This window comes from Phoxinus phoxinus (assembly GCF_949152265.1).
Source record: "Phoxinus phoxinus genome assembly, chromosome: 10".
Lineage (NCBI taxonomy): Eukaryota > Metazoa > Chordata > Actinopteri > Cypriniformes > Leuciscidae > Phoxinus > Phoxinus phoxinus.
Genome location: NC_136885.1, coordinates 34,180,656 through 34,193,703, shown reverse-complemented (window position 1 = coordinate 34,193,703; position 13,048 = coordinate 34,180,656). Strand labels below are relative to the sequence as shown.

Below are 13,048 nucleotides of genomic sequence, written 5' to 3'. Positions count from 1 at the left end.
TACAAAATAAACAAATGCACAATTCTCGCTCCCCGAGGCTAGTTTTCACGTAGAGCTCCTCCGTAGACGGATAATAGCGATGTGTCCGTTGATGGTGCTTGAAAGCAAATGGTCTGGTACTGTAAACTCAGCAAAGTGCATCGTTTTCAACCTTTTTAATAATGCATAACTTGAACAAACTCCTGCTGCAGCGTGAAGCATTTAAAAGGGTTTGTGACACTACAGCACAAAATCCCCTTGCATAAGCTCGGAAGTCCTTATTATGATGTTTGGAGTGATTTTGATTGGGAGTAAGTGACAATTTTATTTATTTTTCTCTTTTTTACATATTGATTAAGCTTGTTTAGCACCAATACATCAAAAACGGTGTGCCTTAGGTGCTTTTAGTATGCTTTTATTTTAAAGTGTCTCTAATATTCTGGTTTAAAGGCTCCAACAATAGGTTTACATGCATCCAAGGTCAAAAAAACACTTTAACTTTCTGCAGCATCAGCTCTTTTCTCACAGTTCGATTCGATAAAGCATCTGGTCTTTCTAAACTCCTCCTTTTCCGAGAGCTTGCTCTGCTCTGATTGGTCAGATGATGACCCAGTCTATTGCGATTGGTCAGATGACCCAGCCTATTGCGATTGGTCAGATGACCCAGTCTATTGTGATTGGTCAGATGATGACCCAGTCTATTGTGATTGGTCGAGCACTTACAGAGGTCCCTGAGATCTGGACCAAGGTCTATATAATAAAGGTTGTGAAATAATTGCCTAATATTAACTCTAATTTGGTGCTGCACAGATTTTGCACAATGCTAAAAAATGTTAGAGATGACCAATCGCATTAAAGAAGGAGAGCTTTATGTTCACAGAAGCTGCTGAGTGCCGAATTAGTACATGTTAATAAAGTGTGAGATAAACTCAACATGTAATATTTGTCAGCTGTTTTGCAATAGAAATATTAAACGACCAACAGAAATATTTAGGGGTGCAAACTAATAAACTTTTGTTTAATTTAGCTGTTTGTAATTAAAAATATAGGCTATAATTTATGTGATTCATTGCAATAAGTGTCAGTGTGGCAACACAAGTAAGATTAACAAAGCCGTTTTCATCAGGCATAAGTTTAACTCTTTCCCCGCCAGCGTTTTTGAAAAAAGTTGCCAGCCTACGCCAGCATTTTTGTTTCATGGCCCCCAATATATTTAGTTGTATGAATATCTGAACATGAAATATATCAAAAGAAAGAACAGAGCCATTTAATTCTAGCTTCTAGTTTTTTTAATCAACACTTGAATGTGGGTAAGTTTCATAAAAAACATTTTTGTCAAAAGACTTCATCCAGATCGTATTCAGAACGATGATCAAAACATAAATGTAGATCGAGTCCATCAACTCCCCCAAAGCTTCACAGTCCTGTAGCTCGTCCTGGGTCGACATTTCCTACAGTAACATTAGACCGTTTTGATTTATATGCGGTTTAATGTTGAGCGCCCCCTACTGTATAACAGTGAAAACACGGACAATTCAGTCAATGGTGGGGAAAGAGTTAATAATGAATGTGCATGCGCACTCCGAAACAAGTGAAGGAGACGCGCTGAATGAAAATACACATAACATTCACTTTAGATGAACAACAGAAATGCAGATGTTACTCAGGTAACAAAGCAGCTGTGCTCATTTCTGTTTCTGAACAGCATTTAGATATTTCAAACAGCCAAGCATGTCCTCGAACCCCCCTAGCAAACTCTATAGTGTGACCTCTGTAATTATAAAACCCTGCTGAGTCTCAGCACTTGATACACAGTGATAGAAACAGGAACAATGGCGTCCGTTTTACCGTATCAATCTCAACCTTTGTAAGTGCATCAAAGTGGATTTGCAGTAAACAGCGTCTTCTCAACATGAACAACACGAACCTAACTCTTCCAGTCTCCGCTACGACTAGTGTTTGCAGGTTCAGCAGAAAGTAAGACTGGAATTGCTGACGACTCTTTTCAGGGACTTCGAAATTGATCCTTTCTTTTAGGAGACAACAAATCCATTTATCTGCACTTTGATCTTTAAAACTTTGCAGAGCTTTTACATTCACAGACCGCTGTATTACACACTGCATGAAAGGGAATATCCCAAAAAAGCATAATAGGGGCATTTTAACATTGTCATGCTACCACCGAGAATTGTGGGAAATGTAGTTTTGTCACGCATAAAGGCCAGTTTTATCGTGTTTCTTCAGCTTACAAAATGCTTATATAAATTGTAAAATGATATGATCATTCTAGCAAAACTTAAAGTGTGTTGTGCCCGAAGTGTGTGTTAACTGAATTAAAGTTTTGTTACAGCAAATATTTTGTCCACTGCAGGACTTCCTATAAAGCATGCACTGTTGTGGAAAATCAGCTTTGAGCGTTTACCGAAAGCTTTCATTGTCTGACTGTAAATAGTTCCTGTCTTTATGCTTTATTGAAGACAAACCTCAGGGATTTTTAAAAACCCAGGGCTGAATGAAACAACAAGGACACAATAACAAATCACATCAACTCTAGAGATCTCCTTGTACTAGCGATGTTTCTCAGCAGCTTTCTAAATTATATATATATAATTTTTTATAGACAGGGAGACTATTTTGGTTAGTGCGCTAGAAGCATTCATCTTGTGATAAAGAAGGGAATCTCATGAAAACATTTCACCCTAAGAACGAAAGAATGAAATTATATTGTCCATTTGCATTATTTTCATAAGAGTTAAGCATGTTTTGCACTGTTAAAGCTGCTGGATGTTTTGCTTTTGAACTCACATTATTCTCTATGGTGATGCTCATTACTGTAATACAATGATTTTTCTATTTAAATGAGCATGCGTTCAAGACAGAATAACAAATACTACTACTATATGATGTACTAACACTTAAATGTCATTATTATTAGTAGTATTTCATATCACACTGGCAGAATTATGATATTGAAAATTTGTGGGTAAATTGTCTTTGCAAAAACATTTTTTTTTTTTTTCAATCTTGGTGGTGAAATTATGGTTCACCCAAAAATAGACGTTTCCCTTCTGTTGGCAAAACAAACTATTTAAACCAGCCCACGTTGGTTTTCACACTGCAAAAAATGCTTTTCTTACTTTGTCTTTTTGGGTCTTTTTTCCCGTCTAAATATCAAACATTTCTTAAATCAAGATGCATTTACTAAAGTAGTAAAATGACATAAGATATTAACTCTTGTTTTCTGGGAAAATAAATCAAAATGAAGTGAGTTGTTGCTTAAAACAAGCACAATTATCTGCCAATGGAGTAAGAAAAATAATATTGTTTCTGTTTGAATTGTTCTTACCCCATTGGCAGATCATTTTGCTTTTTTTAAGCATCAACTCACATAATTTTCATTAATTCCTCCGGAAAACAGGACATAATATCTTATGACATTTCACTCATCTAGTAAATTCATCTTGATTTAAGATTTTTTAGATATTTAGACTGGAAACGAGACAAAAAAAAAATACTAAGAAAAGCATTTTTTGCAGTGCAGTTTTGGTTGGATGTTTTAGCTGTTTTTTCCTTTGGCTGACCAGCAAACCCCATTAGTCTGTTTTGTTCACTATTCCGGGTGATTTCAGGGAAAGCGAGCGGTTGTAAAGAACGAGGAAGGTTAAGAGTTACGCTTTCATAACATATGAAACAACTATTTGTGAATATTTCATTCATTTAAGCCTCTTTCTTTGCTGAGGGTAATTCACCGCAGCGGTTTACTTGTTTTCTGTAGCAGTTCGCTCCTGATTCCTCTTACACACTTAATGATGAAACGTTTTCAAACGGTACTGTAGATCTATAGCCAAATGAACTGCACAGAGCATAAACAACCAATTAGCGAGCCAAGTATGTCAGTTCTGCCATTGCAATCATTGCATAAATTATTAGCGCTAGTGTTTCACGTAGTGCCGTATGATTTCCGCTCAGACGTTGTCGTATACTTATACCTCATCACTTTGTTAAATGCTACAATGCTTTTGCCAATTCTAATAATAAAGGTTTCCATTTAAACAAATCTTTTTCGGTTCTCCTTTAAACATACTTTATCATTTCACAAAATTCAGCAAGTAGCCACTAGCCAGTAAGTTAATTGCTGTATTAAAATATTTAAGTAACTCAACAAGCTCCTCTGTTGATGCATTTCCTATTTTAAAAAAAAGGCTTTTAAAGGCTTCCGATATCCATCTCTAGGTTCTGGTGATAAATGATGTCTCCGCTCTTCCTGAGAAGAAGCCAGCTTCACTCGATTTTAGGGTCACACTCTTTCTAGCCCTAAAGGGCAACATATAAAGGCGCTGTTAAACATAAAAACAAAAGCAGCACCAAGTCAACTCCTGCATGTAATAACATAACATCAGAGTTTGACTGCGTTCTGGACCCAGCAGACGGCAGATCTCTCAGTGGAAATGTTTTCCGCTGGTGGAAGATTCAATGCAGAGCAAAACCGAGAGAGGAGGAGGAACAGGTCACGGCTATACCTTGGATTGGAGCCAAAACATTGTTGCATTGAGGGATTGAGCGTAAACAGAAAGATCTTACATTTGTTCCAACGTTTGTTTTCACGCATGGCTGCTTCTGATTTTGCCATAAATTAATGGACAAAACTCTCAAACCTCCTGTGTTTTTTTTGTGTGTTTTTTTTCAAAGCTATTAGGGCTGTGTGTTATATTTTTTAACTATAGTGCTATACAGTGCATAGCATAAGTGAACACACCCATGCTAAAGTTGACTAAAAATAGGACTAAAAAATCATCTTTTGGAAATTGATCTTAATGACTTAATTTAAAAAATTAGGAAAACTCCAATCTTAAAGGACACCAATTTTCTTCGGTGTTACTTTAGCCTAGAGATCGGCATGGGTTTATTTCAGTTCGCCTAACAGCTGGTTTGATTTGCATTGAGAGATGGTCTTATGGAAAGTACCCCATGCCAAATTCTAGGTTTGGTGAAGAGTGTGTGAGGATGTGTGGATATTTTAATCCCAAAGGCCAAGGGAACTTTATCAGGATCATAGTATCCTGGATCCATGAAATAACTGGCCTTTAAAAATAAAAATCTGCTGTCTCTATGGGAATTTAACATAGGGGTGTCCTGACTTACCGGTATGCACCCTGAATTTTAAGGAAGAACATTTATTTATTTATGATACATTTTTCATTCACAAAGAAAATTAGTGTCTTTAAAGGTTGGCGTTTTCCTCATTTTTTAAATTAAGACATTAAGATCAATTTCCAGAAGATAATTTTTTTATTCCTCTTTTTAGTCAACTTTAGCATGGGTGTGTTCACTTATGCTATGCACTGTATATCTCAGTACATCTCAGTATATCCCAGTGGTTACACTACCTGGACGGGGCAGAAAAGGAAGCTATCAACGGCTGCAACCAGATTTCAGAGAAGGCAGGTTCAGAAAAAGTGAGTGACTGTAAAAGACCTGCAGGAAGACTCGGTGGCAACATGCGTACTCAACGCATGCCAGAACTCTAAGACCTACACCACTACTGACCCAAAAACACAAGAAAGTGCTCAAAATCATATAAATTAGCCACAGAAGTTTTGTGATTCGGCCTTCTGGATCAGCGGTGTGTCTGGAGAAAGAAGAATGAAGCATTAGCTGTAATGAACACTGTGTAAAGTTCAGCATGGTGGCGCTCATGATGCTCTGCGGCCGCTTTATATCCTCTGGCACTGGAAACCTGCCGCGTGTGGAAGACAAGATGGATTCATTGAAGTATCAGGCAATCCTAAGAGAAAACGTCATGCCGTCAGTGAGGAAGCTGAAGCTTGGGAGTCATTGGATCTTCTAACAGGACATTGATCCCAAGCATACCTCAGATTCCACCAAGGCTTGGTTTCAGAAGACGTCCTGGAAGATTTTACAGTGGCCATCGCAGTCACCTGACTTGAACCCCATAGAAAACCTTTGGTGGGATTTGAAGAATATAACTGAACTGGAGGCCGTTGCTCATGAGGAACGGGCTCAGATTCCTCCGAAACGCTGCCAGAAGCTGGTGTCTGGTTACATCTCGTTCGCAGCAGCTCATAACAGCAAAAGGGAGTCCTACCAAGTACTAAAGATGCTTGCCATGAAGGGGTTGAATAATTTTGAGATTGCAGAAGTCATTAAAAGTTGCATTCTCAGTTGAATTTGGGGAAATCACTTAAAACATTTGTTGTGTTGAGCTATTTTAACTACCGTATTTTCCGGACTATAAGTCGCTCCGGAGTATAAGTCGCATCAGTCAAAAAATGCATCACGAAGAGGAAAAAAAACATATATAAGTCGCACTGGACTATAAGTCGCATTTATTTAGAAATTTTATTTCAAAAAATCCAAGACCAAGAACAGACATTTAATCTGGAAAGGCGAGTTATTCAGCTCCACAACAGCACACAGAACAACAGGCTGAATAGTGTCCGGTGTGTAAGCGTAAGACATTAACAGTTATTCAGCTGCACAATAGCATAAAGAACATATAACTGGGAGGCTGAAGAGGCTAAATTAACATTAGCCAGCGAGTCCAACAAGTTACCGGTAAACAAAGACCAAGCTCCCGATCTCACTCCTCAACACTGAATACATTGAGTTCTTCCTCGGTGTCGCTTCTGAACAACTCCGCCAACTAGAGCGCCCTCTCGCGGCTGTAGACGGTAATGTTTTCTATTGGTTCATCTCAGTCAGTATGAATTAATTTTGATCGCACCTGACTATAAGTCGCACCTGACTATAAGTCGCACCTGACTATAAGCCAAACTATGAAAAAAAGTGTGACTTATAGTCTGGAAAATACAGTACTTTTGTTTGATTTGTTCATTGCAAACAGCTGAAAGTCTGTCAATTTTGCCAATAAACCTGATTTGCAATGGGGGTTGAATAATTTTGTAATCGAAAATCGAGATAGTAATCGAGATGGTATTTTTTTTATTTTATTTTTTATCATCCTCGAGAGGAAATTTGTTTCCACCGTAGGTGCGTACATAACACAAACACACATAACATGTTAAATTATCAACATATCATAATACCAACAAAAACAGTTGCTGACATCACAAAAACAAAACAACAAGAGAGCATACATGACGTATCAATGGCCGATTACAGGCATTTAGAGCTCGTATAGATACAGGAACAAAACTCTTACTATACCTGGCCTTTCTACACATCGCTAACCCATACCTACGGCCTTACAACTGAATATTGTCTGTGATTGACCAATCAGAGGGATTCATTTTTTTATAGATTGGCTGTACATTATTGCTTACATAATGCTTTTATAGCTCATTAGCAATATACAGTAGGTCCTTCGCACAACCAGTATTAAAACTACCATACAGCATCATGATGGTCCATATCCATGTCATTTTTTTGCCGTTTCTTCCCTTCTTGTTCATTCTCCGGCCCATTATGTCCGAGCGCTGCTCTCTTGTTCCCGCTCTGTTGTGTCCTGTTACCTCAGGAAGTCATCAGCAGATTCTCTCCCTCCATTCTTCACATTTCCGTCCCCAGTGAGTGATTCCTGTTCTGTTCATGCCGTTTCCCCCCCTCATGCTTTACCATTGTAAGCAAGTCCTCCATCTCTCCCTCCACCGCCTCATTCTGTCTCCCATTATCTCCGCGAGTTTTTCCCGTGATGAGTCTCCTGCCGTCAGTTACATACGTCTCCTCTCCACACTGGCCTTGACTCTCACTTTTCCATCAAACATGCTGCAACCTTTATCTTCATCCAAAGAGAATAAACGTCTATCCCACGTCTGTCTGTCTGTCTGTCTGTCTGTCTGTCTGTGTCTGTCTGTCTGTCTGTGTCTGTCTGTCTGTCTGTCTGTCTGTCTGTCTCTGTCTGTCTGTCTGTCTGTCTGTCTGTCTGTCTGTCTGTCTGTCTCTGTCTGTCTGTGTCTGTCTGTCTCTGTCTGTCTCTGTCTGTCTGTCTGTCTGTCTGTGTCTGTCTGTCTGTCTGTCTGTGTCTGTCTGTGTCTGTCTGTGTCTGTCTGTCTGTCTGTCTCTGTCTGTCTGTCTGTCTGTCTGTCTGTCTGTCTGTCTGTCTGTCTGTCTGTCTGTCTTTCTGTCTTAGGAATCGATCATCTGGAAATGAAAATCCTGCAATTATTTATTCATCCTCATGTGGTTCCAAACTCGTATGCTGTTATTTTCTCCTATAATTTATTTTATTTATTTGTCTATCTTCTGTTTAGGAATAATAGTGTCTAACATCCTTCTCCTCTGAATGCTTTCAAAATGTTTTCATAAATATGTTGTTTTGGCTCAAATATCAATTCAAGTTTAAATTAGTCATGATATGATCATTTTAAAGTGAATATCAGTCAAACTAAACTAAAATAATTAATCTGTTAAAAATAAACCATATACACAACATTATTGTTTATAAAAAAATATATATTATTAATATATATATTTATTTATTTATTTTTTATTATAATTTTTATTGTATTTTATTTCTTGCGTTTAATTATTATTATTATTTTTTAATTGAAGTATTTGACATTTTAATAAAATCATTTTAGTAATGAATGTATGATTATAATGTAAGATTTAAATTCACTGTATACAGTACAGATATAATATGCAGATTTATATTTACAAAATCCTTCAAAATTAGGTTAATTCAATAATAAATAAAGTAAAAAATTTGCGATCCTTTCATAATAATTTTCTAGTTTAAAGGGCTTGTGACATCAGCCAAACAGGGACAGTTGTTTTAGAAGTGGAGCAAATTATTATTTAATAAAATAATATATAAAAACAATGAAATATTAAATATAATTTTGATTGAACATTGATGAAAATATTTGAATATATTGAACATGCACCATTGCAATCAATACATGCACTCACTAAGACTTTTTTACATTTTTTAAGAAATGTGCATTTTGCTAATGATTTCATATTGACTTGATCAGTTTTTCCGTGTTCACATCTGCTCCTCTGTGCTCTTGCAGGGCCCGGCGCGGTGTACGGCGGAGGGGTGTCTCTGAACGGACGTCTATCAGGAGTCGGTCTGTGGTTCTGCCTCTCCATCTCTGTTCTGATGAAGGTCTAAAACTTTCCCGCTTCGGAAGGAGTCTTTAAATACGAACCCATCACTGTGAACAAAAAGAAATTATGCATTAATCCAGGAGCCATCGCTACATCACTCGGTCATTCCTTTCTCTTCCTATTTCCATTCACGCCCGGTCGCATATCACGCTTCATTTCCCCCAACGACGGTCACCTTTTATCGTCCAAACCTGCTATGTGATGCAAATGATGTGAACGACAAGATAGCGGTTCTGTGTCTCTTGATGTGCGTGCTGGACATGCTGGTCGTAACGTAACGGTGTTGACGACGACGGCTGCGATGTTCGGGTGACCCTCTCGGAGCCGTTTCACCAGCGGGCCCGTCGGCCGTTGACCCTCGGATCCGAACGCAGAGATCTGAGCTGAGCGGCGGTGCATTCTGGCATACGTAGCTACTATGAATGATGTCAAACCACGAGTTTTTCTTTCTAGCGAGGCTTAGCAGGAGTGCCGTGTCATCTCGGCCCCTCGTTTGCGTTCGTTTGGGCTCTCGACCCAAAGCGAACACCTGACCCGCGTCCAGCCCTCATATTGTCCTCAGTCTGTCCATCACTCAGATCGTCCTCAGTGTAAATATATATGCAGTAGAGGCCTCTCATTTCACCGTTTCCCATCAGCCTCTCTGTTTCAGCCTTTCGGCTTGGACGATATTGCTGCCTTTAAGTCACGTTGGAATGATCGTATTTACGAGATGACCATGCATTCGGCACCAAAACGTCATTTATTAGAGGAGATTCATTGGTATTGATCATAATAAGTTTAGTTTTTAACTCGCATTTAGAAAAGTGCTCCTCGTGTTTGTTGCACAAGCGCTTGCACGTCTTGTGCTTGACGGGAAGTTGCTTTTCAAAATGAGGTTTGTTAGATTGCGAAGTTGGAAATTAAAAGTGAGAACAGTTTCTGGTGGCCGAACTTTGGTTAATAAAATAAAAACTACAGCTGTAGACTTCACTCATGTACTAAAAACATTTGCAAACATGGCTTAGAAAAGTGAGAAACGCGATGCAAAGAGTGAAAGAAATATGTTTCAAAATATTGTGAATGCATCATAATTACGTAAGTAGGAACTTTCCACAAGGACTTGAAGGCAGCAGAAGTTTCTGGCATCTCCTGCCCTGAAACAGTTCATCGACTTCTCGTTGCTTGTGGATAGCATGTACCGGTTAGAAATGTCCCTCTTGTGACCTCACTTCCTGCACCGACCCCGTTTTAACCCCCTGCACTGTGTACATTTTAATCTGCAAGGTTAACTGCTATTCCTCTTTGGTGTTAATAATAATAATGATGATGATGATGATAATAATGATGATGACAATGTTAATAAGTATTTGAATAAATATGATAGTATTTCCATGTGAGAAAAAAAATGTCAGAGCTGATCACAAGCCATGTGTGTGAAAATATTTTGTACTAAAAATCACTGAATTCATCAAACAGCAAAAAAGAACAAAAAAACTTTTTGAAGTATTGTGCTCTGTTTTGCCATGATTAACTTTTTTAAAATGGAAGTAATTTGACCAAGTCCGTTAAAGAGAGCAATCAGTGAAATGTGAGGGCGCTTGCACGCTAGACGAATCAGAAGATCTGTTTTTGAGCGTGAGAAAATGGCTGTGGGAACACACACACATGTACGAAGTCCAATCCATCGCATTTGTCCTCTGTCTTTTTTCCATTGAACTCAATGCATTTGCATTGGAAACTCTAGCGTGTAGGCGCCCTAATATCATTTCAAATGTGTACTGTATGTATTGCGATTTTTTTTTTTTTTCATGCTGTTGATGATTGTAATGTATGATATATTCTGCCGTAATGATGTAATGCTCATGTCTGCCTCGATGACATAACCAAAAGCCTCAGAATCCTGCGGTTACACATCAATATGTTGTGCAATGCTGCGTTCCATTCAAAGACGATTGTCTGATATTCCTATGTGATGTCTCCATAAATGCATGCATTAGTTCAATGCGTTATGCTATATGGAAATGACATGGGTATATGCTAATGAAGCAATGCGACCATTAGCGTTCTTCTCGCAACTAAATTGCAGTGCTATGCAATGCTAGCATTTGTTCTGCAGGTTACAGACAGGATCGTAGTGTTTTATACACATTTGCTTAACATTTTATTCATCCCAGTGCATTTTATCCTGCATATCAGCGTGTGAATTTCTGCACCAATTGCAATTCTGACTTCATGTTGCATTCGATTGCACTCTTCCAAGTTGAATGGAACGCAGTATTAGATTCTGTTCGCTGTTCAGAATCAGATTAGCGGGAGATAAAGATGTAATTAGCCAGCGACTGTGACTCGCTAAGCAAGCGGACCGTCGTTTTCTCTCCGTCCCCCATCTGGTGCGCGGCAGAGCTCATAAATCAAGCTCAGTCCAGGCGCTGACAGAATCCTCTTCAAGGACAGCTGTGCCTTTGAGTCTGGAGCCCGATGTGGAGTCCGATCCCCTACAGGATAATTAACCGCCACTTAAGAGCACACGGCGAAGGCTTTGACGTAAAGCAGCGGTGCGCGGTTTAACGCGGTGCTTTATGCAACCCTTCACAATGACCCTGCATGAGCGCTAACCGTTCAGTTTGCAATGTTAATGCTGTATATACTATAATAGGATAATGTTGCGTTCCCTGAATATGTGCACCATTATTGCATTTCCGCCAGCAATAACCCCGGAATAAAACCGAAACCCATTTAAAGTTCAATTTAAAGTCTGACGGCAACTACGCCATTATTAATGAACGCTGTGCATTCGTACACTAATTGAAGAATTTGCATACTACTTAGTAAAGTACACAGTAGCCGCAAAAAAAAAAAGTATTTGGACACTTAAACGACTCTTGATTGATCATATCATACATTCAATAGCCCATCAAACCATTTGTTTTTACGAAATGAAGTACAAACACACTTTGAAGTACTTCTCAAAATGAAGGTTGATAGATTACAAAGTATACAACAATAAAAATGGTGTTGGAAGTTAACAATTGGACACTTTCTGGTTGTCAAACATTAAGTTCATAGAATAAACTACAGCTGAAAACTTCATTAATCTAGTTAAAAAAAAATCATAGCAAAAAATTACTTAGAAAAGTGAGACTGAGACATGTAATGCAATTGACATTCAGACATTTAATTGTGACTTAAATGTCGAAATGCTTTCCCGCCACTGTACGAGTGTTCAATGTCAAGCACAAAAGCAGCTGATTTTTCTCATCTCTTAAACTTTCTATCTCGCTTTTGTCCGCTTCACGCTTTTCCTATCATACTCACGTTCGCATCGCCCTCGAGGTCCGCCGATCCATCTCTGTGTACATGTATTCTCCTCAAATATAAGTAAACAAAAGAGAAAAAAAGTATGAAATGTCGTTTCACATTCTCGGTGTGGGTATAACGCATGTAAATGTCTGTTGGGTGGTTTATATGGGTGTGTGCTGGTTATCGTGATGGAGCACTGCTGGTGTATGTTTCGGCCTGGGATCATTTCCCCTCGTGATTCCCGCGCTGAACTGCAGAGATGCGGATTGAGAGGGGACTGAGGTAGAGGTCTGGCATGGAGGACAGATGGGAACGAGTCGGATCGGACAGGGAAACCTGCTAAAGCAGCATGTCAAAGGCATCGAGGCACATGCAAACTCAGTGCTTGTGTAACACAGCGTATAAGAAAGACGGAAACTATAGCTGCGAAATATATTTTAATTAAATTATAAACTAAAATTAAACTTGTACATGCATTTTCTGTCTAGTTCCCAAATATTTAATCCGTCCCCATTTACAAATGGCTTACTTAGTTGTAGGAACTATGAAGGAAGTAGTTTAGCTGTTCATCTTTAATTTAATCAAAGTTTCTTTAAAGCCCTTTCACACCAAAAACAATACCTATAAAGATGACTATACGTTCTGTTTATTCTAAGCATGCGCTTATGTTGTCAGTCAGGCACTGTATTCAGCT

At 38.6% G+C, this 13,048-nt stretch overlaps 1 protein-coding gene across 1 annotated transcript in view; it reads left to right on the top strand.

The window, feature by feature from the left end:
* The window catches only part of iglon5 (IgLON family member 5), a 198,797-nt gene extending 186,363 nt beyond the window's left edge, over positions 1-12,434 (top strand). The window contains exon 8 of the mRNA XM_079624707.1: positions 8,976-12,434. Coding sequence (XP_079480833.1) covers positions 8,976-9,076 — 101 coding nt within the window. The 3' untranslated portion in view covers positions 9,077-12,434. The remainder of the gene's footprint in view (positions 1-8,975) is intronic.
* Positions 12,435-13,048: the final 614 nt, after the last annotated feature.